The sequence below is a fragment of the Armigeres subalbatus genome, chromosome 3, assembly GCF_024139115.2.
Source record: "Armigeres subalbatus isolate Guangzhou_Male chromosome 3, GZ_Asu_2, whole genome shotgun sequence".
NCBI classification, from domain to species: domain Eukaryota; kingdom Metazoa; phylum Arthropoda; class Insecta; order Diptera; family Culicidae; genus Armigeres; species Armigeres subalbatus.
In genome coordinates, this window is record NC_085141.1 from 219,095,942 (window position 1) to 219,121,433 (window position 25,492).

A 25,492-nucleotide genomic window follows, 5' to 3' on the forward strand; every position below is an offset into this window, starting at 1 on the left:
ACAGATGCCGGATGGTGCAGTCTTTTTTTCCTCAAAGCTACCATAGATTCGAACAGCCCAATAGTGCTATAAGTTATTGCGACAAGGAATTGGATTAAATGGGAAGTTTCGTGAAAAAGTGGATTGAAAAAGTTTCGATGGTGGGAAACTTTCCCTATACGATGCTGCCCATTTTTCTCAACATCGTTATACTTGGATGTAGTTATAAGATCGCTAGAGGCAAGCTAAGAAACCTTGGTGGGGCAATGATTTGTTGTAGAAGCAGAGTCCTTCATACGAAGAGCTTTCTTTGACTTTTTCGAAAGTATGAATGACAAATCATGTTGTCTGAAACTTTTGTAAATCTGTACTTATCATCAAAATAAATCTGTTTGGAGGCTGCGCCAAAGTGCTATATCTTGAGGAAACTAAATAATCTACCAAACAATGTATCCGGAAACGTCGTGATCATAGAAACATAAATCTTTTAATATTATGAGTTTTATACAATATCGGATACATCGGAAGGTAAATAAAGTAGTGACGTGAACCATATCGAAAACGGGTAGAAGCAAAATACTGCAGATTACAGGATACAAATTACAAAATACGAGAAATATAAACACATGATTAAATTGAACAATAATAAAATGGAAAAGGTTAAGAAAACGAAGTAGTTCTGATGGCTGCCCTAAACAAATGCTTGAAAAGTTTCCTTGAGTGGCAAATCTCACGAGAAATTATTTCCATTATTATTTATTGGAAAATAACTCTTCCGCTCGCTGACTACGAATCGGACGGAAAAGCACAGGTACACGCTAAAGAACTGTTGAGCTTGCCCTGTGTTGCAGAATCATGTAGGGAATTCCGATCGGTGTTGCCCCGAAGAAGGAAGGAATGCTATTCCTGAAGATGAAATATGTTTTTTGTTTTCTATTCGATGGCACTACATCATTTTTTCCTCGTTTGCAGCACTACGTGATTGCCACATGTGTGCGTCGGGGTGGGTGGAAGCACGTCCTTTGCACCATTGTGTTGTTGTATTATAAGTGGACATTCATCCCGTTCGTGTCTATGGAGAGTGTGGGGAAACTTTTCACGGAAAAGCGACTCTTGTTGTTGGGAGAAACAAATTGAAGTGTTATTGCTTTTGGCTGTTGGCATCACTACAGGATTCGGAATAAGCTGGAAGCTATATCATTCGTGATCGGAAGAAAATTTTACTAAATGGTTTGTTGTTAGCCATGTTGATAGATTTTTTAAGAATAATAGATTTGTTAGAAAAACATTAATTAGCACAAATGCTTGATAAAAAGAACTCGAAAAATTATTAATGTATATCTATTAATTAGCTTATTCGATACTGAATATTCGCAAATCTTAATACACTGCAACTGCAACACATACATTTGTACGTAAAATCGGGTTATTTTTCATTAGCTACAATTTTTTTTTAATTTTGTAATTTTGTAATTTTGTAATTTTGTAATTTTGTAATTTTGTAATTTTGTAATTTTGTAATTTTGTAATTTTGGAATTTTGGAATTTTGGAATTTTGGAATTTTGGAATTTTGGAATTTTGGAATTTTGGAATTTTGGAATTTTGGAATTTTGGAATTTTGGAATTTTGGAATTTTGGAATTTTGGAATTTTGGAATTTTGGAATTTTGGAATTTTGGAATTTTGGAATTTGAAACTTTGGAATTTTGGAATTTTGGTATTTTGGAATTTTGGAATTTTGGAATTTTGGATTTTTGGAATTTTGGAATTTTGGAATTTTGGAATTTTGGAATTTTGGAATTTTGGAATTTTGGAATTTTGGAATTTTGGAATTTTGGAATTTTGGAATTTTGGAATTTTGGAATTTTGGAATTTTGGAATTTTGGAATTTTGGAATTTTGGAATTTTGGAATTTTGGAATTTTGGAATTTTGGAATTTTGGAATTTCGGAACTTTGGTATTTTGGAATCTCGGGATTTTGAAACTTTGGAATTTTGGAATTTCGGAATAGTGGAATTTTGGAATTTTGAAATTTTGAAATTTTGGAATTTTGGAATTTTGGAATTTTGGAATTTTGGAATTTTGGAATTTTGGAATTTTGGAATTTTGGAATTTTGGAATTTTGGAATTTTGGAATTTTGGAATTTTGGAATTTTGGAATTTTGGAATTTTGGAATTTTTGGAATTTTGGAATTTTGGAATTTTGGAATTTTGGAATTTTGGAATTTTGGAATTTTGGAATTTTGAATTTTGGAATTTTGGAATTTTGGAATTTTGGAATTTTGGAATTTTGGAATTTTGGAATTTTGGAATTTTGGAATTTTGGAATTTTGGAATTTTGGAATTTTGGAATTTTGGAATTTTGGAATTTTGGAATTTTGGAATTTTGGAATTTTGGAATTTTGGAATTTTGGAATTTTGGAATTTTGGAATTTTGTACGTGAAATCGGGTTATTTTTCATTAGCTACAATTTTTTTTTTAATTTTGGAATTTTGGAATTTTGGAATTTTGGAATTTTGGAATTTTGGAATTTTGGAATTTTGGAATTTTGTAATTTTGGAATTTTGGAATTTTGGAATTTTGGAATTTTGGAATTTTGGAATTTTGGAATTTTGGAATTTTGGAATTTTGGAATTTTGGAATTTTGGAATTTTGGAATTTTGGAATTTTGGAATTTTGGAATTTTGGAATTTTGGAATTTTGGAATTTTGGAATTTTGGGATTTTGGGATTTTGGGATTTTGGAATTTTGGAATTTTGGAATTTTGGAATTTTGGAATTTCGGAACTTTGGTATTTTGGAATCTAGGGATTTTGAAACTTTGGAATTTTGGAATTTCGGAATAGTGGAATTTTGGAATTTTGAAATTTTGTAATTTTGGAATTTTGGAATTTTGGAATTGGAATTTTGGAATTTTGGAATTTTGGAATTTTGGAATTTTGGAATTTTGGAATTTTGGAATTTTGAATTTTGGAATTTTGGAATTTTGGAATTTTGGAATTTTGGAATTTTGGAATTTTGGAATTTTGGAATTTTGGAATTTTGGAATTTTGGAATTTTGGAATTTTGGAATTTTGGAATTTTGGAATTTTGGAATTTTGGAATTTTGGAATTTTGGAATTTTAGAATTTTAGAATTTTAGAATTTTAGAATTTTAGAATTTTAGTACGTGAAATCAGGTTATTTTAAATTTAGCTACAATTTTTTTTTTAATTTTGGAATTTTGGAATTTTGGAATTTTGGAATTTTGGAATTTTGGAATTTTGGAATTTTGGAATTTTGTAATTTTGGAATTTTGGAATTTTGGAATTTTGGAATTTTGCAATTTTGCAATTTTGGAATTTTGGAATTTTGGAATTTTGGAATTTTAGAATTTTGGAATTTTTTTTGGAATTTTGGAATTTTGGAATTTTGGAATTTTGGAATTTTGGAATTTTGGAATTTTGGAATTTTGGAATTTTGGAATTTTGGAATTTTGGAATTTTGGAATTTTGGAATTTTGGAATTTTGGAATTTTGGAATTTTGGAATTTTGAATTTTGGAATTTTGGAATTTTGGAATTTTGGAATTTTTGAATTTTGAATTTTGGAATTATGGAATTTTGGAATTTTGGAATTTTGGAATTTTGGAATTTTAAAATTTTGGAATTTGAAATTTTTTAAATTTTGGAATTTTGGAATTTTGGAATTTTGGAATTTTGGAGTTTTGGAATTTTGAAATTTTGAAATTTTGGAATTTTGGAATTTTGGAATTTTGGAATTTTGGAATTTTGGAATTTCGGAATTTTGGAATTTTGGAATTTTGGAATTTTGGAATTTTTAAATTTTGGAAATTTGATTTTGAATTTTGGAATTTTATTTGAATTTTGGTACGTTTGAAATCAGGTTATTTTCATTAGCTACAATTTTTTTTTTAATTTTGGAATTTTGAAATTTTGGAATTTTGGAATTTTGGAATTTTGGAATTTTGGAATTTTGGAATTTTTGGAATTTTGGAATTTTGGAATTTTGGAATTTTGGGATTTTGAAATTTTGGAAATTTTGGGAAATTTTGGAATTTTGGAATCTTGGAATTTTGGAATTTTGAAATTTTAGAGTTTTGGAATTTGGAATTTTGAATTTTGTAATTTTGGAATTTTGGAATTTTGGAATTTTGGAATTTTTGAATTTTGGGATTTTGAAATTTTGGAAATTTTGGGAAATTTTGGAATTTTGGAATCTTGGAATTTTGGAATTTTGGAATTTTGGAACTTTGGAATTTTGGAATTTTGGAATTTTTGGAATTTTGGAATTTTGGAATTTTGGAATTTTGGAATTTTGGAATTTTGAAATTTTGGAATTTTGGAATTTTGGAATTTTGGAATTTTGGAATTTTGGAATTATGAAATTTTGGAATTTTGGAATTTTGGAATTTTGGAATTTTGGAATTTTGGAATTCAGGAATTGAGAATTTTGGAATTTAGAAATTTAGGAATTTTATGAATTTAGGAGTTTTGGAATTTTGGGAATTTTGGAATTTTGTTTGTAATTGTGTAATATTGTAATTTTGGAATTTTGGAATTTTGGAATTTTGAAGTTTTTGTGATTTTGGAATTTTGGAGTTTTTGTGATTTTGGAATTTTGGAATTATAGAGTTTTTGAATTTTGGAATTTTTGAATTTTGGAATTTTGGAATTTTGGAATTTTTTAAGTTTGGAATTTTGGAAATTTGGTAATTTTGATTTTGGAATTTTAGATTTTGGAATTTTGAATTTAAATTTTAATTTTGGATTTTTAGATTTTGGAATTTTGGAATTTTGGAATTTTGGAATTTTGGAATTTTGGAATTTTGGAATTTTGGAATTTTGGAATTTTGGAATTTTGGAATTTTGGAATTTTGGAATTTTGGAATTTTGGAATTTTGGAATTTTGGAATTTTGGAAGTGGGAATTTTGGAATTTGGATTTTTGGAATTTTGGAATTTGGAATTTTGGAATTTTGGAATTTTGGAATTTTAAATTTTGGAATTTTGAATTTTGGAATTTTGGAATTTTGGAATTTTGGAATTTTGGAATTTTGGAATTTTGGAATTTTGGAATTTTGAATTTTGGATTTTTGGAATTTCGTAATTTGGAATTTCGAACTTTGGAATTTTGAAATTATGGAATTTTTGAATTTTGGAATTTTGGAATTTTGGAATTTTGAATTTTGGAATTTTGAAATTTTGAATTTATTTTGGAATTTTGGAATTTTATTTTGATTTTGAATTTTGGAATTTTGAATTTTGAATTTTGAATTTTGGAATTTTGGAATTTTGGAATTTTGAATTTTGGAATTTGGAATTTTGGAATTTTGGAATTTTGGAATTTTGGAATTTTGGAATTTTGAATTTGGAAATTTTGGAATTTTGGAATTTTGGAATTTTGAATTTTGGAATTTTGGAATTTTGGAATTTTGGAATTTTGGAATTTTAAATTTTGGAATTTTGGAATTTTGGAATTTTGGAATTTTGGAATTTTGGAATTTTGAATTTGGAATTTTGGAATTTTGAATTTTGAATTTTGGAATTTTGGAATTTTGGAATTTTGGAATTTTGGAATTTTAAATTTTGAATTTTGGAATTTTGGAATTTTGGAATTTTGAATTTTGGAATTTTGGAATTTTGGAATTTTGGAATTTTGAATTTGGAATTTTGGAATTTTGGAATTTTGGAATTTTGAATTTTGGAATTTTGGAATTTTGAATTTTGGAATTTTGGAATTTTGGAATTTTGGAATTTTGGAATTTTGGAATTTTAAATTTTGGAATTTTGAAATTTTGAATTTTGGAATTTTGGAATTTTGGAATTTTGGAATTTTGGAATTTTGAATTTTGGAATTTTGGAATTTTGAATTTTGGAATTTTGGAATTTGGAATTTTGGAATTTTGGAATTTTGGAATTTTGGAATTTTGGAATTTTGGAATTTTGGAATTTTGGAATTTTGGAATTTTGGAATTTTGGAATTTTGGAATTTTGGAATTTTGGAATTTTGGAATTTTGGAATTTTGGAATTTAGGAATTTTGGAATTTTGGAATTTTGGAATTTTGGAATTTTGGAATTTTGGAATTTTGGAATTTTGGAATTTTGGAATTTTGGAATTTTGGAATTTTGGAATTTTGGAATTTTGGAATTTTGGAATTTTGGAATTTTGGAATTTTGGAATTTTAGAATTTTGGAATTTTGGAATTTTGGAATTTTGGAATTTTGGAATTTTGGAATTTTGGATTGTATTGTGATATTGGGATCTCGAGATTTAAAGATTTTGGGTTTTTGGGATTTTGAGATTTTGGAATTTTGGGACTTTCAGGTTTTGGCATTAATGGATTTATGATTTTCTAATTTTTGGATTTTTAGATTTTTAAAGATTGAGATTTTGGGATTTTAGACGTTCGTGGTATCAGGGATTTGGGATGTTTCGGATGGGTGTTTCGGAATTTTGGGATTTTGTGATTTAAGATGTTAAGATTAGGAGATTTTGGGATTTTGTAATTTCGAGATCTTGGCATTTTGGGTTTTGGGGATTGTGTGATTTTGTGTTCTAGGGATTTTTGAATTTTTAAATTTTGGGATTTGGGAATTAGGGGTTTTGGAATTACGTGATTTCGGAATTTTAGAATTTTGTAATTTTGAGACTTAGAGATTATAGAATTTTGATGTACTGGGATTTTATTCTATGGTTTTGGGATTTTATGATTTCAGGGTTTTGGAATTTTGTGATTTCGGGTCATTTGGATTTTGGGATTTCGAGTTTTTAGAATTTTGGGATTATGAGACTTTAGGATTTTAATGTTATGAGATTACGGGATATGAGAATTTCTAGATATTAGATAAAGTCTCGATAAATAAGACAAGAAAAAAATAGAATTTGTGATTCTAGGATTTCGTGATTTTGATATTTGGAATTATTGTGATTGGGATTGGCTTTGGATTGAAATTTTGATATTTCGAAATTTTGGAATTTTGTAATTTTACAATTTAATAATTTTGGAATTTCAAGATTTAGAATTTTGATTTTTTTTTAATTTTGGAGTTTTTGGATTTATGGTTTGGAACTATTGGTTTCAGGAATTTCTGTGTGAGGATTTTTAGATTTAGGAATTTCGGTATTCTGGGATTTCGGATCTATGGGCATTCGGAGTTTTAGGATTTTTGGATTATATGGTTTTGGGATTTTTGTGTTTCAAGATTTTAAGATTTTGTTGGAATTTTGGGATTTTAGGACTTGGAGAATTTTGAGCATTGCGATTTTGGGATTTCAGGGTTTTAAGATTTCTGAATTTAAGAATTTTATGATTTTCGTTTTTTTTTTGAAATTTTGGATTTTGGAATTTTTAGATTTTTGGAGTTTGAGATTTTGGGATTTGGACATTCGGATTTTCTGAATTTTGGGCATTTGGCAGGATTTGCAGAAACCGCTCTCAATAGATAACGAACAACGATAAAAGAAAGGCAATAACTGTTCCGAATCATAACAAGCCATGATAACAAATGTATCAAACTTGTATACAATTGCGAAAAAACAGAACCGGATAGGCAGCCCCCACAGAGAAGTGTTGATTCTAGCTTTTTCTCGCTTATTTTGTGTTGAGAACCGCACCGCTGTGTAGAACAAGATTAGGAGATCTTGGGTTATTATAATTTCTAAGTCTTGGAATTTTTGGTTTTTGATATTTTGGGTTTTTGGGATTTTGAGTTTTTGTGATTTTTGAATTTTGAAGTTTTGGGATTTTGGAAATCTGCGACTTCGGGATTTCAAAATTTTAAGATTTCCGAAAGTTTTGGTTATTTTAGATTTTGGAACTTTAAGATTTTAGGATTTTGATGTTTCGGGATTTTATTCTATGATTTCGGGGTTTTGAAATTTTGGGATTTTATGATTTCAGGGTTTTGTGATTTTGGAATTTTGTGATATCGGGATATTTGGATTTTGGATATTGAGATTTTAGAATTTTGGGATTTTGGGTTTTAGGATTTAGGGATTTTATAATTTCGGATTTTGGTAATTTGGAATTTTGGGATTTTGAGACTTTATGATTTTAAGGTCATTTCAGGTCATGATGGGACTTGAGAAATTTTAGATACTTGGAGTTTCGGTATTTTTACGAGACTAACCAGCCTCGAGCTGAAAGTCTCGATAATTAGGACAAAAAAAGTTATAGATTTTGGGGTACCAAGATTTGGATTGGGATTGAGATTGAGAATGGAATTGGAATTGGGATAGGAATTCCCAACAAAATTGCTTGGTTTGGTTTTGGATTTATTGGTTTCAGAAATTTCTGTGTGGGGATTTTTAGAATTAGGAATTTTGAGATTTTGGATCTATGGGCATTTAGGGTTTTAGGATTTTTGGATTTTATGGTTTTAGGATTTTTGTATTTGAAGATTTTGAGCATTTGTTGGAATTTTGATATTTTAGGACTTGGAATTTTAGATTTTTTTACATTACGATTTTGGGATTTCGGAATTTAGGAATTTTAAGATTTTGTGATTTTTGCAATTTAAGATTTCGGAATTTTGGGACTTAAAAGTTTTGGAATTATTGGATTTAGGATTTTTTGATTTTTGAATTTTAAGATTTTTGGAGTTTGAGATTTTGGGATTTTGAACATTTGGATTTTTAGAATTTGGATTTTGAGATTTTAGAATTTTGGGATTTTGGATTTAGGGATTTTATAATTTCGGATTTTGGTAATTTGAGGCTTCGGGAAGATTTGGGATTGGGATTGGGATTGGGATTGGGATTGGGATTGGGATTGGGATTGGGATTGGGATTGGGATTGGGATTGGGATTGGGATTGGGATTGGGATTGGGATTGGGATTGGGATTGGGATTGGGATTGGGATTGGGATTGGGATTGGGATTGGGATTGGGATTGGGATTGGGATTGGGATTGGGATTGGGATTGGGATTGGGATTGGGATTGGGATTGGGATTGGGATTGGGATTGGGATTGGATTTGGATTGGATTTGGATTGGATTTGGATTGGATTTGGATTGGATTTGGATTGGATTGGGATTGGGATTGGGATTGGGATTTGGATTGGATTTGGATTGGATTTGGATTGGATTTGGATTGGATTTGGATTGGATTTGGATTGGATTGGGATTGGGATTGGGATTGGGATTGGGATTGGGATTGGGATTGGGATTGGGATTGGGATTGGGATTGGGATTGGGATTGGGATTGGGATTGGGATTGAAACGTGAATTGAGATGAATCGATTAGAAATGGAACGAATCGTTTATGATTGAAAGCATTTGGTAAAAATATCAAACGAAATGGATAATGGGTAGAGAAAAATTAGTTAAATTGTTGACGATGCCTTCAAATGCTTTAAATTTGGGAGCCTTGTCAGCAAGAGACAACTGCTCCGAATCCGAGCCAACGAACGATACACTCATCGCTAGGAAGCAACAATAGGTTGTAGATGCTGTTAGAAGTGATAGAATTTATATACAGGCTACAGATTTGATGTGCATTTATTCTCTTAATAATTTAGATATGGAATATTCAATTATAGTTACACAAGTCAATCATTTGAGTGCCCAAAGTGCGTGGTTTGAAATGATTGCGGTCTAGTGGCCGTGGTTTTGCTAAGATCGTAAACTAGCATTATAGGTTGGCTAACTATTTATCCTGTTTAATACAGAACAAAATAATTAAATTCATTTGAACAAAGTTTAAATAAAGATTTAACTTAAAAATTTCCTAAAAAACGATTATTTAGAAAAAAAAATATTTCATGAAAATAGCTGATAATCAAGTCTGACTTTGGAATAAAGTTAAAATAAGAACCAACATGATTACTATTGACTGAAATGTACAATTTGAAAAGCATCCCATTTCATTTTATTCTACCGAGAAAACAATAAAAAAATGCGGTAATTTGTTTCAATTCGCGTATCTTAATGCCTGCAGACAAACCAATTGGGAACGGCTGATAACAGCAACTACTTCTTCCAAAGCTGAATAGCCAAAGCTTAGCAATCGAGCTTTTGCTAAAACTGAAAGCACGACATAAGCGACACTACATTTGATTGTGAGAACCAACGCAATCCACAATCCTGTTCCTCTCCTTTACACATCTCATTCTCATCTCTCGACCGTTTCAAACCCACCCATAACCAACCCACACAGCTGCCATACCACTCGTGAGTCGTGAAACGTAGCACAGCATCATCCATCTATCTAGCGTTTGAAGGCATGTAGCACCTAATCGGCCGTAGCCGTTATGAATGGACGTGTAGCATTTTCCGCTAGATATGTGCAGACCAACCTGTCTACTATCGTTGTGTACATATTTTCCCATTGAATGCACGTATCAACATAGAAAAAAAAACTCACCTGTTTTCGCAATGTCCTCGATCCAGTTTCGCCCTGCTCCTTGCGCTCGAAGCGCTCGAATTTGAAACTGTTGGAGCGGTACAGTTCGTTGTCCTCGCCTCGGCGATTGCGGCACAGCCTCCGTGTGATGATGTTGCCGCTCTTCGGACTGTTGTCGGAGAAAAGGAAATATCCAGAAGACGGTTTTAGCAAAGTATCCGTAGCCAACAGCCCGTTTTACCACAACCATTCAGGAAATTGGGTCATGGTGGTTTACGAGTTCCGACATAAAGATTGCTAACGTTAGATTGAAAAATGTACGCGCCATAGTAAAGCGGATTTGGGTTTTAAAGCGAATTCAGTATTTTCCTATGAAGTAAATTTCTGTTGAGAAAAATTATCAGACTTTCGCTTTATTCACCCATGTGAATGTTTTATAGATATTCGCTTTCCAACGTTAGATTTTTTTAATAATACTAATTTCTACTTTACTATGAAGCGTTTGGTTCTAGATCCAAACAAAAATGAGAGCCTGCTGCAGACAGATGCAACATTAGATAAATGAATTGTACCTACCCGCACGGTTTGCACTGGTTCATATGTAGGTCCCAGTTGAGGTTGAAGTTGAACATTTTCAGTCGGGCAACGGCTCGCTGTCTCAGCGATTGTTCGTTGCCCGCTTGGGTCATTAGGCCTAGCTGAGGATTACTACGGCGGGAAGACGACGAATGGTTCTTGTGGTGACCGGTTGATGAGTGACCGCCAGTTCCACCACCCTGCGAATTTCTGGAATACAATAAGAAAACAAAAACGACATGTTTACATATAAAATATAAAAATATAATTCTAGTTTGATTATATAAAAACACTATTTCCATGGAAAAGGTTTTCGAAACAGGTTACAAACAATAAATTTTTATTTTTTGAGCTGTGTCTAAGATTTCCTGACCATTTGGCGACGTATTGCTATGATCCAATTCTTCCTTTTCTATTTGGGCATTTGCCCAAACATCTTAACTATACTTGTCAGCAATTCATGCTCTCTCTGAAATTCATTGAAACTTACAGTGATCGAGAAAGGGGTCGCATAAAAATGAGATGGGACAACTATGCTTAGGAGGCAGAAAGATTCTTATCATATAATATTCAAGGCAAAGAAATTAGTTTCCAAGCTTTATTTATTTATTATAAAAAAAGTAAAACAAAAGTTTAAATAGCGAAAAAAGTCAACGGAAAGAATCGCATTGTTACTTCTTTACCATAGGAAAAAATAAACGAGATTTAAACAAATACAACAATTACCACTTTTTTCTATACTTCCTACACTGAACAAACTGGTCGGAAACCTACTTCCATCTTTTCATACTACTTTTCGAAAGTAGGTAGGTGCATTGGCATGAACTGCCACCTTCTCGACTAGACCTGAAAGCCCACCAGAGGGAATAAAAAGCGTTCGGGAAAGCAGACGACAATTTTCAGCACCAGCATTGGCCAAAAGAGTTGCTAAAGCGACACAGATGTGTGTTCACACGTCATGCTTAAGTGTATAATTTAATTTCAATTTGCGAGATGGTGAGCTTGATCCTACGTAGTGTTGTGATATTGGATTTAAAACTAAAATTAACAGTTTTATTCAAGCTCAGCTGTTTTTCCTGTTTTCAATCTCCGCATCCGTTTTCTGTTATCAGTTAGAATCTTATATCTATTTTAAAAACAGCATCCAGTAATTAAATTAAAATTGTATTCAACCTAAAGATATTGAGCTGTTAATGATGAACTTACACTTTAATTAAGAAATCACTATAAAAAGTTTAAAAAAAAAAAGTTTAGCTGGGTCGAGCTCAGAGTCACCGGCCCCTATTTGATTCTCTGTTGAATATTGTTTTCGCTATTCTTTCTTCCGACATTCGCTCTAAGTGCCAACCCACTGAAGTCTATCGTATTTTATACGATTCACAATATTTTCTTCTTTGTATACTTGATACAGCTCATGAGTCATGCGTTGCGCCACACACACCATTGTCTAGTTTCCCTCCGAGTATTGTACGCAGCACTTTTCGCTCGAAAACCCCGAAAGCTCTCCGGTCCGCCTCTTTTAACGTCCATGCTTCAAGTTGTTACATGAATGAGATTATGCCGACAAAATGCAACCCAAAATTTTCACTGTGTATCCCGCAAGACAAATACAGCCCTCGAATACATGTTGATGGTTTCTCTCTTCATTCCCAACAACCAACGCTGACCATTACTCCCAAATGACCAACACACTAGCACATACATGCGCGCGATCACAAGATCGGACTCACTGATCCAACAAGCCATCACTATACCTGATGCCAAGTTGGCGTGTGGCAATAAGTGCATGGTGTCATCATAAAGTGACCATAAATCAAATGCAAGTGGCCGAAAACGCGGAATAGTTTATTGCCAAGAAGTCAATGCATGTGACTTAAAGAGTGAGCATTATCGGAACAAATTCTTTTCTGATGCAAGGAACGGCCATGATAGGCAATTGATCCACGTGCTTTTTGCAAAGTGTTGATCGGCCGCGGCACAAATCAACTGAAAAGATCTTCGATTAAGCTCGAACAGCAATCCCAGAAGAAATCAATGCAGGCACACTAGAACCCATCAGAGGTCAATTGTTGCATGTACCGCAAAGCCAACAAACCATCTGGCGCAATCCAAAGGCTCTCATCAGAGGGCCTTTTAATTACAGGCTCTGAACAAACTCGACTCGGCTCAACCACGGCACGGGCTGCCCGCAGCCAAGAGATCGTTCATCCCGCGTCGGGAGCGAGCGGCAGAAGCGCGTAAGGGTGTGGAGTGGACGGGTGGTTAGGCTGAAGGTGTGTTGGGGAGCAACGCCATCGCTCGCATGCTTGGGCGGCGACGGAACGACAGAAGCAAGCGCACGCTATTGTGAACGGACAACATCGGCTACAGTCATCGCAATAATTGTTGCAGCATCTAAAGACACATGCAACGTGTGCAGTCCAACGTGTCACGTAGCGTCGCACTCTTCATCGTGTGACAACATCGAGCAGCAGCGATAGACTGGCCAGCAAGGCTTGCTGGTCGCGCTACATCCATAGGTGCATCGGCTGCGACAACGTTGGATATATGCAGCAAGTGTGACACAACGGGGCCCCCAACGAGTAGTTTGTAACTTTAATTCGTGAGTAGGAGAATTAGCAAGTATGTATGCAAATAGAGACCACCAATTACCTAGACCCATTATCGCCATGCCTATATTTCATTGTTTTGAGTTCATGTTATTGGAGAGTTTGCGCACACTGAAACTGCAGCTCATAGATGCAGTGTAGCTAGCCGGACTGAAAGGTGTGCTTTGACTTGACGAGTCGTGATCCATTGCTTATTTTGGTCACTTCATAAATTGCACTGTTACAAGCGTTGATGAGCCATTGCCGTGTCGGTCAAAATACGGGAGATCTAATAGAAATCAGTTTCAAAGTCCATAAAGGGCAACTGGTAGAATCAGAGTTTTGTATAGAGCAAATATCGTTTCCGTCTGCATGTTGCGGGATTTAAGCTTAATTCGCAGCAGCAATACGTCTTTTCAATTCACGGGAAACGTCATTGTCACAAGCGTTCCAACAACTTCAAACACATCCCCACCAAGCACTACCTCAGCACCAACACCTTCCTCTATCTCTATCTGCCACCATGTAGTTTTTCTTGGTAGAGTTAATGGTTAACCCTATCCTCGCCGTGTCCCTCTTCAGTGGGACAAAAGCCAACACTACTACACCATATATTAGGCATATGAGGCCATCCAACCAGCCAGCAGGCAGCTTTTAATCCTGCCATATTTTCTGGATAATGCGATTGATGCAGCTGCTCACTATCGTGTTTGAGAAGCTCGACCGGGATCTCATCCTTCCCAGCAGCGTTACTGTTTTTCAGCTCGTTTAGAGCTTTCTTTACCTCGCACAGCTTTGACAACGGCTCAAAAGTCGATTGCTCGAATTTTCGTAAGACTGACTTCCGATTGCTCCGTCTCAGCTTGTCCAGATTCGACTGGAACATTTTGAATGACTTGGACATCGATACAGCAGCTAGCCGTTTAATTTGCTTTTTACGCGATTGTGTGTCTGCCTGTGTACCGAAGCAAAAACCTCCAAGAAAGCCACCATGGACTAATGCTGCTCTACGTAATCTCAAACGGGCCCGCGCTAGAGCACTCTGTGCTCTTACTAACCGTCGTTGTGCTATAACCAAAGGAAACTTCACTTTCGCCAGCAATTGTTATCGCCGCTATAACATGCAACTTTACAAGCAGTATGTGTGTCGCACGTAGAGTCTTCGACGTCACCCTAAGAGGTCTTGGGCGTTCGTAAACAGCAAGAAGAAGGAATTTGATCTATTTTTTTCGTAGTTGCCTTTTATACCGTATATTCCGAGTTTCCGAAACCTGTTCGGTGGTCATCCGGAGGCCAAAATATGTCTATTTGGCGATTGTTGTCAACCATTCACATTGACAATTAATTACTTATACTAAAATACCTGTTATGACGTTAAAAATTTCAAATACTGAACATTTACGCTAAAAAATCCAAATAACCTTATCTTTTTCCTTATGGATCCTGTACACCTCCGGTGGTGCAAAGGCCCGACTTGAAAGATCTCCATCCTGAACGTTGCCCGGCTATCGCTTTAACCTGTTGCCAGGTTAGATTTCGGTCGACTTCTTTTATTTCTTTATTGAGGCTTCGCCGCCATGAGCCTCTGAGTCTGCCTCTGCTGCGATGTCCCGCTGGGTTCCAGTCTAATGCTTGTTTACAGATTTCGTTTCCGCCCTACGTAGAGTGTGGCCGACCCAGCCGACTTCCGATCCCGAATTTCTGTTGCTATCGGCCTCTGGTGACAACGACGATGGAGCTCGTTGTTTGAGATCCAGTTGTGAGGCCACCAGGCCCGAATTATATACCGCAGGCATCTGTTAATGAACACCTGCAGCCGTTGAGTGTTCTCCACTGATACACACCATGTTTCGCTAGCGTATAACAGCACAGATTTCACGTTAGAGTTGAAAATTCGTATTTTGGTGCGTTCACTTCTCTGCCTGTTTTTCCAGATATTTCTTAAACTCGCAAAGGCAGCCCTTGCTTTCTTTATCCGTGCGCCTATGTCGATCTTGGTACCGCCGTCTGACGCCATTTGGCTACCAAGATATTGGAAGCTTTCAACATTCTCCACTGGTTTCCCGGCTACTGTAAAACTGGAAGGAGTCACCGTGTTTACATCCAACGATTTGGTTTTGTTGACGTTGATGACTAAACCTGCCGAAGAGGAGCGCTCGGAAAGGAGCTTACTCTGCATATCAGCGCGTAGTTGCGCGAGGAGTGCAACATCATCCGCCAATTCGAAGTCATTTAGGTGCTCCATGGTTATAGGCTGCCATAACAGCCCGCGGTTTGGTTCACAGTCAATCGCATCTACCAGAATCTCATCGATTACGATGAGGAACAGTAACGGTGATAGAATACATCCTTGCCTCACACCAGCTACGACCCGGATAGGGTCGGACAAGCCCCATTGTGCAGCACTCTACACGAGAAAGCCTCATACTGTGCCTCGATGAGGCCGATGATTTTCTCAGGAGCTCCCTTGCGTCTCAGGGCGCCCCACATATTCTCGTGATTGAGACGCATATATTGAGACGTGATTGCATAGAACTTTGAGAACGGTACACAGCAACATAATGCCTCGCCAGTTTTCGCATACAGTCAGGTTACCCTTTTTGGGCACCTTCACTAAGATACCTTGCATCCAGTCGACCGGGAAAGTTGCGGTGTCCCAGATATTACGAAATAAACGATGCAGTAGTAGAGCGGATGTCATGGGGTCAGCTTTGAGCATCTCGGCTGATATGCGATCGACCCCTGGGGCTTTATTCGATTTCATGCTTTGGATGGCTCTAGCAGTGATGGAGCTTCGGTATTGACGCGTGTTATACGTCGGATCCTAGGCAGATCATGCCGAGGTAATGATGGCCAGGCTGGCACTTGAAAAAGTTGTTCGAAGTGCTCGAAGCAGCGTTTCAGCTGGTCAGTTGGGTCGGTCAATAGCTGATCATTCGCGTCTTTCACAGGCATCGTTGCATTCATCTTCGCCCCGCTTAAGCGTCGTGAGATATCGTAGAGGAGGCGAATGTCCCCGGTTGCGGCGGCTCTCTCTCCTTCGTCGGCCAGAGAGTCTGCCCACGCTCGCTTGTCCCGTCGACATGAGCGTTTTACTTCCTTCTCAAGAGCCGCGTATCGTTGACGGGCTAAGACTTTGGCTCCTCTGGTTTTCGATCGCTCTATCGCGGCTTTGGCTTCTCTTCGCTCCTCTATCTTTCTCCAGGTCTCATCGGTGATCCATTTTCTCTGGGTGTGTAGTTCGCCCAGATTGTTCTCGCTGGTGGTGATGAAGGCATTCTTGATGGCGGTCCATTGGTCTTCCACGCTGCCACCTTCCGGAATATCTGCAGCATGCATCTCCAGTTCTTCAACGAAGGACCGTTTCACCGTGGCATCTTCCAGTCGGCGTGTGTTGAATCGCCGTCCAACTTTTTCCTCCTGCCGACGAATCCGCGCAATGCGCAGGCGTATTTCGCCGATGAGGAGGTGATGATCAGACGCGATATCGGCACTACGTGTATTCCGTACATCAAGAAGGCTCCGTTTCCATTTTCGGCTGATGCAGATGTGGTCAATTTGATTTTCTGTAAAGCCGTCACGGGAGACCCACGTGACCTTGTGAACCGGTCGATGAAGGAAGAGCGATCCCCCGATCACCATGTCGTTATTACCACAAAATTCTGCGAACAGCTCTCCGTTTTCGCTCATTTCTCCGAGACCAATCCAAATAATACTCCCTCTTTTTACGCTCCAAATTCGAAATAACGCTCCCTCTTTTTACCCCCTATAGGAGCGTAAAAAAAGTTTCAAGCTTTTACATGAGGCAAATTTGGATTAGTTTCGGAGGTTGTTTTTAGATGATCTAAGTGTTGTGACCGGAGGTATCCAAATCTTCCATTCATATTTTTCTTCAGCTTCATGAATCATCCTTCAAAACAGAACTTCACTCATCCAAATAAGTTGAAAGACTGATGATTGAAGGATTGATCATTTTCATCTATTATTTATTTTTCCAAAGGTATCTATGTTTTTTAAATCCATTTTTTAATCAAATTGTAAATATACATTAGTGCCATATTTCTTAATCCAAATATCCAACCATCTATACATCACTACATTACCCCCCATCTATACTCTTTTGTTATTTTGTTTCAATATCTTTGACCAAACTACATACTATAAAATACTCTTTGACTCGTTTTGTACTCCTCCTGTTTTTTTATCACGTATTCCTGTATTTATTTAAGTATCTAGCACGTCTCTACAAACAGTATGTCTTTCATTGAATAATTTGCCAACAAGAAAATCTAACTCATTCGATGTCCATGTTCTTACAAATCTTTAGTTATCAAACGTCAAATACAATTTATTATTATTTTCCAGGACTGATTTGAACAGGACTGTGCATGAATCAAGCTAATTAAGTTAATGCTCAGTTTGCTTTGCTGGAGATATTTTCTACCGAGCTCTGTTCGCATAGTTGAGAATCTTCGATTTTACTCAATTACTCAAAGTTCGTTTAAGTCGAACTCCATAGAGTCAAGGTCTTTTGATCAACCTTCGAAATGAAGACAGTTATTAAAGAATAAACAAGTTGTGTGACCCCTTTTTGGTATATGTTTGTATTTGAAGTAGTTCTTGATGTTGTCATTGCTGCCAGGTAGTCTACGAACTCCATAGAGTCAAGGTATGTTGATCAACCTTCGTAATGGAGACAGTTATTGAAGAATGAACAAGTTTTGTGACCCCTTTTTGATATATGTGTGTATTCCTATTAGTTTTTGTTGTTGTCGTGGGTTCCAGGTAGTCTACGAACTCCATAGAGTCCATGGATCAACCTCCGTGATGGAAGCAGTTATTGAAGAATAAACAAGTTGTGTGACCCCTTCTAGGTATATGTTTGTTTTCCAAGTAGTTTTTGTTGTAGTCGTGGGCTCCAGGTAGTCTACGATCTCTATAGAGTGAAAGTCTGTGGATCAACCTCCGTAATGGAGGCAGTTATTGAAGAATGAATAAGTTGAGATACCCCTTCTAGGTATATGCTTGTATTGCATGTAGTTCTTGATGTTGTCGTGAGTTCCAGGTAGTCTACGAACTCCACAGAGTCAAATACTAGTAATCAACTCACGTAATGGAGACAGTTATCGAGGAGTGCACAAGTTATGTGACCCCTTCTGTTTTTTTACAAGTACCACTTTTGAAACAAGCCGAAAGATCTTTGGTTACGCGTGTAGATCTTAAGGCCTATTTCAGAGTTTTCTTGGATGAGCATGAACCTATGCAATGGACGCATTCTATTCTATATACCACAAAGAGAGTGTTCCACTTGTTAAACAATTCGAAAAATCTCTGGTTACGCATGTAGATGTTAAGTCCTATTCCAGAGTTTTCTTGGATGACCATGAACCTATACAATGGACGCATTCTATTATATGTACCACAAAGTGGTTGTGCCACTTTTGAAACAAGCCGAAAGAGCTCTGGTTACGCGTGTAGATTTTAAGGCCTATTCCAGGGTTTTCTTGGATGAGCATGAACCTATGCAATGGACGCATTCTATTCTTCGTACCACAAAGGGGTTTTATCACTTTTGAAACAAGGCGAAAGATTTCTGGTTACGCGTGTAGATCTTAAGGCCTATTCTAGTTTTTTTTTATGACCGTGAACCTTTGCAATGGACGCATTCTATTCTTCGTACCACAAAGGGCTTCTACCACTTGTAGAACAATCCGAAAGATCTTTGGTTACGCGTGTAGATCTTAAAGACTATTGCAGAGTTTTCTTGGATGACCATGAACCTGTGCAATGAACGCATTCTATTCTATGTACCACAAAGGGGTTGTACCACTTTTGAAACTAGGCGAAAGATTTCTGGTTACACGTATAGAAAAACCTTTTTCAAGGGTTTTCTTGAATGACCATTAACATATCCAATGGTTGCATTCTATCCAATGTATCACAAAGCACAGGTCCAAGCTCCAGGAGGTTCTCGAAAAACTTTAATTACTTGAAAATTATGATGAACGTCTTACTGTACGTCATCAATGATCTGCACCAATTATGACTTCTTGATTTCTTGGCGTACCAAGAACATCTTAAGGCCTCAACACTCAAACAATTGGACGACCATGATAAAGAAAACAATTTAGACGACCCTAATACCAAATTTGGTAAGATACACATCTTAAGACTAAAAGTGAGTTAAATATCAAACTTTGCTTACCTAAAAGATTGCAAACTTTTTTTACGCTCCAAATTCCAAATAGCGCTCCATCTTTTTACGATCAAAATTCCAAATAACGCTCCCTCTTTATACGCCCTAAATTCGAAATAACGCTCCCTCTTTTTATGCTCTGATTCAATTTACGCTCCCCCGTTTTGGGCACAAAGGAATCGTTTGGTTGCTGATATAAATTGTAAAGACGTATAATTGAAAATAAAACAAACATTTCTGATGAATCTACTTTATTGGATATAAGAAAGCTACCTTCCAAAGCGCCATTCACTCAGTTAATGATTGAATGTTCAATTTTGCTCGGCATCAGTGATGGCCGTCGACGGAGGTTGCTGTAGAAAAAAATATTAGCCGCGGTAGCGTCTATATCCATAAGGTTGGTTTAAAAAATCGATTTTGCTCCACAGTGCTCATCTGATTCTTTGCCATATTCTGAGTGTCCTCTGAAAATTTTAGCTCATTTGGATTAAAACTGATTTAGCACAAGCCGTTTCAAGTTTGCATGCAAATTAGTATGAGGAAATTTATTTTTTCATTATACTGTTAGGGGGCCCTCCTTAGCCGTGCGGTAAGACGCAAGACCATGCTGAGGGTGGCTGGGTTCGATTCCCGGTCCGGTCTAGGCAATTTTCGGATTGGAAATTGTCTCGACTTCCCTGGGCATAAAGTATCATCGTGTTAGCCTCATGATATACCAATGCAAAAATGGTAACCAGGCTTAGAAACCTCGCAGTTAATAACTGTGGAAGTGCTAAATAAACACTAAGCTGCGAGGAGGCTCTGTCCCAGTGTGGGGATGTAATGTCAATAAGATAAAGATATTGTTAATGACGCTTCCCCATTATGCGCAGGTTAAAAGAAAACCTACATAGCTAAAAGGAATACTGAACAGCTTTCACCCAACGAAAACCGCATGTTGATTAATCGCCCCAATAATTAGTAATCGATTTTAAGACAGGTTGCGAATCTTTAGTCATGATTGTTAAACTTCTTTGAGGGCATCACTGAAATGTGCAGTGCGACATAGTAGCCTGAATTTGTGTGTGCTATCTTTCGCGCCACGAGCAGCAATGTTGCCTGTTGATGAGTTATGCAATTAGTTCAAGAAAACCACGGTATAGATTAAATTCGATTTTTTTCAAATTGAATTTTCTTCAAATTGAAAGTGACGATGATGGCGTCGATAGCAGTCCCAGCAGCATAAGAGCTGCCCGTTGGCGGTGGTTGCTGCAAAAAATCGTCCGTAGCTATTCAGCAGTATAAAGAGAAATCTTTTCGCAAATTCAAATTCCAATAGGGTAAATCGCCAAATGTTGAATGGTTAATTTTGTCCCCTACTGTTGAACTCCCGGTTTCCCCTACGGCTAATCAAACCCTTCGCTTTGTATAGTAATGGTCCTGACAAAAAGTGCGTACCTTACATCAGTCTGATGTCCGTGTTGGGGATGCATGCATGAATGCAATGCATGAACGGGATTGGATGGCACTGAAACATTTACCACAGACAAACAGACGTAACACAGAGAAAATTCTCATCGACCATTAGCTCAACGGTCGTTTTAAATTCAACTGCTTGCGAGTTTCACATCCAGGGGCGCGCGCATCGTATATCTTTGTATATGACATCTCACACTAGCGCCTTCTGTTGACATTATCGTACTAAACATTGTTTCGTACAACATGCACGTTAGGTGGTGGTAAAATAACTGGGCAATGGATTTTGAAACAAATTGTTCTAGTTGTTACGTCTGTTTGTCTGTGCATTTACCGTGCGTGAAGGATTTATTTGTTTAATAGTTTGACGTTGATAATCAATAGTTTTATTGTCTGATTTTCTCAAAATTGCACGCGGCGTACCCTTCATGAAAGGTACCGCCGCACTTTCTGCACTCCGTTTACTTGATTCTTATGGGTGAATAGCAGGGAATATTTTTTTTTGAATGCGCATGCGAAACAAGCGACAAAAGAGAACCAACGACAAAGCTTTGTTTTTGTCGGAGATAATAATGACAAAGATCCGAAAAATTTTGTCAGCAACAAAAAAGAAGACAATCTTATTGCTAACTTTTCATCCCGTTATTTTGCATTATTTCCAGAGCAAATTTGGGTTTTATGCTATCATAGCTTCTGCTTTTATTGAAATATTCGAGAATCGAACAATGATTACTAAATTAGCATCGTATTTTCGGAAATATCAGAGCATGCAAGGCAAATGATTCTTGTCATATTGTGTTTGGTTTCTGATAAAGGTTTGTCGCTAGGTGCGTTTGTCAGTAACAAACAGGGATGCCAGATTTGAAGACATGTCTTCAATTTGAAGACATTTGAATCTCTGTGAAGACATTTATTTCATGAAGACATTTTGAAGACTTTTTAAAATATTTGAAGACTTACCTTCTTATTTAAAGATACTTGAAGACAATCAACAAGCCAGCGAATAGAAAATATTGATCAACAAGCCAGCGAATAGAAAATATTGAGAAAATATTTGATGACTAACTTATAAATTTTGTGACTTCTATATGCAGATCATATAAATTTTTCCAAAGTTATACATAATAGACAAATGTCTCGGGCTTAAAATTTCAAACGTAAAAACACATTTACACTAGCCGGTTGATGAGGTTGACAACAGCAACACATATTAGTTATGTGCTGGTTTAAAAATTCTCGATGGCAGCATTCGTTTAAATTTTCCTTGGTAGCGGTGGCGTTTTCGACGTGTCTGCGAAAAAGGTATTTCGATCATTGTATCAGAACGCAATGACCGATCTAATTTATTTCAAACGGAAAAAAAGACAGAATTTTACTGTTGTTGGGCTAGAACCGTTTTTTAAATTTATTTATAAATCATCTGATCTTTCGGTATTCCCAGAATAAACGTCGAGAAAGAGAATAAATTTTGAAGAACTCGATGAATTTTCCGTGGATTTTAGAAAAATGAAGATTCGTTTTAAAAAATTAATTCGTGTAAAATAAGGAGAATTGGGTCCCAAAGTCCTACCTCGTTTATGTTTGCAAACGATAGTGCATCGGTCAGGAATACTTGAACCGAAGTTATAAAAATTCTGGTCAAAGTCTAAATCAGTAAAATAATATTTTTGTTTAAGGGCCGATTTCTTCACCCTCGCTTAGTCACTAAACTAGGTTTAATCGTATGGGTAAGCGCCGCTTAAGAGTTAAGTGAAGGTGAAGAAATTGGCACTAAGACATATTAAGGCAAATTGTGGGCTGTCCAACATTTCAGAACGAATGACCCAGGCCCATATTTTAACTGTCAAAGGTTGAGTCAAGTGTCCTGCGGTGTTTTGATAGTGCGTTTGAATCATATTATTCCGTACGTCAAACAAGACCGAAAATGTCGAGGAAGCATTTTTCATCTATTTTTAAATTTCAAATTAAACAATGTTCCTTTCGATTTTTGAGTCAAATGGAAAACTGACGCGTTCAGGATGATTAACTTCATCGTTCTCTGAAAGAAATTGAATATCGATTCTTCATTTTGGGACCCAAAAAATCGTGTAAAATAAAGAGAATTTCCCATTAATAGTCCGAGGAATTTCTCATAAAAATTCAAGAGAATTGAAATTGGAAATTCTTTTCAAATTATCTTGGAAATTTATAATAATTCCAGTATGGGCAGTAAAGGAATTCCCCCAAAATTTAAACGGGAAATTCATCTTAATTTCCACAAAATTATTTCTAAGTTCTTGCAGGAAAATCATCTGAACTCCTACAAAGAATTCATGTTTATTTCCACAAGAAATTTGTCTACATTTTCGTGGGATGTACTACGGATTTGTATTTGAAAGTTAAGGGATGTCTCTTCGAAGTACCTGGAAGTAGCAGCTCCTCCATAAGTTCGTCCAGAAATTTCTCCGTTAGATCCTCCAAGAATTCCGTCGGGAATTCCTCCAGTCGCTCCTTCAGAAATTCCTTAGCTTGTTTCTTTCACGACTTTTTCCAGCAGATCTTCCAAGAATTACTCTCGAAGCACCTGCAGGCATTCGTTCAGAAATTCCTCCAAGAATCCTTTCGGAAGTTTCTCCAGGAATTCCTTTGGGTGATGCTCCGAGAATGTTGCCGAAAGATTCTACAATAATCCCAAGTAACCAAAAGTTCCTTTAAGAGTACGTTTTTCGCTTAATCAGCTTCACAGAGCTGCTACAGAAGAATTCCACAAGGAAATTCAGTTAGAAAAATCCGTTGGAATTATATTTAAAGACTCATTAGAAAATCCAAGGGAAAGTCATTTCCCTTACTCATGAAAATTTAAAAGAATATTCTCTTGAATTCTAACAATTTGAGTGTTAAAAAATAAACGATACATAAAACAAGGAGATGATTGAAATTACAAACCTATTGGATTTTGAAATTTTTTCACTGCTAATCATAATTTTGATATTGAAGACATTTGAAGACATTTTTACTCGACTGTGAAGACATTTGAAAATATCCCCTGGCATCCCTGGTAACAAACTCTGTTGATGACAAAGAGTATATTGTTAGGCGTCGCTCGAATATTGATTTGAATAGCATTGCACAATGGTTCCAGAGTCAAATCTAGCAAGACAAAAATGTTTGCGCCAAAACTATTAGTTTTAGATATATAGTGTCTTTGGGAAAAAAATTCATATTTTTTGACGATTTTTTTCCATATAATGAAATTAGGGTGGTACCTATATTTCAGAAGTTCATAATATCAACTTTTTTATTTTTTGGTAAAGACTTGTGCAATGTTCCTCAAAGTTGTAGAGCAATTAATTTTGAGCAACTTTGTCGAAGAAACCATTTTTCTATCACTTTAGGGCGGTCCCTAAAAATCGGTATTCTTCACATAACTTTTTATACATTAATTTCTCGCATAAACGAGCACTTTTAGAACTTTTGAAGACCCACATTTTTGTTTAAAAACCATGGATCTATCTCTTATAACAAAAAAGTTATTCGAATTTTTGTATGAAAAACATGTTTTTTTCATATGCTTATATTTCAAAATGGAGCAAACCGATTTTCAATCTATTGGTTCTATTCGAAAGCTCCCACTTTTCTGTGTTTATGGTGGGAAAACTGAAAGAGTGTTTTTTGTTTAAAGCGTTTTATTTCATTTTGAAAAAAATATGTTTTAAAATCAAAAAACGGCTATAACTTGATAAATAAACGAGATAGGTCCATGGGTCTTCAACAAAAAGATGTGTCTTCAGAAGTTCTAAATGTGGTCCATACAAAGTATCCCTCAAAAATCAATACATAAAAATATATTTAAAAAAAACGGGTTTTCGTAAGGAAATAAACATTAGATCAATCAAAGTAGGCTGAACTAGAGAGAGAATTTTCTCGGTTAACCGGTTCATTCATACTGAATGTTCACATACGCGTTAAGACTGCCATGTCTTTTGTGTGCCATGCTAAACATCAAACAGAAAATCAGGCTACTATGCATATTAATGGTAGTAGCTTGGTTTTCTGTTGGATATGTAGCGTTAAAAGTACGTCACTTTTGAATTATAGCCTTTGTTACAAGCCTACCCTGTTTTGATTAGATTTTTTTCGGTATCGCCAGTGGGAGAAAGCGAATATGACCAGTGGTTAGCTACTGAAATGTTTTTATTACTATTACGTTAAAAGCAAATCTTCACCAGGTGGGAAAATCTCAGTGGTTTGCATTAAAGTTCGAAATGTTATGGAAGGCAAGTAATACAAAAAACGAGCATTTCTTGAACGCAACAAACTTGGCTAAGTACACCAGGTACACCAGGAGAAATTCCGGAACGGAAAACCTTGAAAC

At 36.0% G+C, this 25,492-nt stretch overlaps 1 protein-coding gene across 1 annotated transcript in view; it reads right to left on the minus strand.

Annotated features, from left to right (window-relative positions):
• The window catches only part of LOC134219929 (uncharacterized), a 536,387-nt gene that overhangs the window by 485,818 nt on the left and 25,077 nt on the right, over positions 1 to 25,492 (minus strand). Inside the window, exons 3-4 of the mRNA XM_062698833.1 lie at positions 10,900 to 11,109; positions 10,345 to 10,492 (exon numbers count right to left, since the gene is read on the minus strand). Coding sequence (XP_062554817.1) covers positions 10,345 to 10,492; positions 10,900 to 11,109 — 358 coding nt within the window. The remainder of the gene's footprint in view (positions 1 to 10,344; positions 10,493 to 10,899; positions 11,110 to 25,492) is intronic.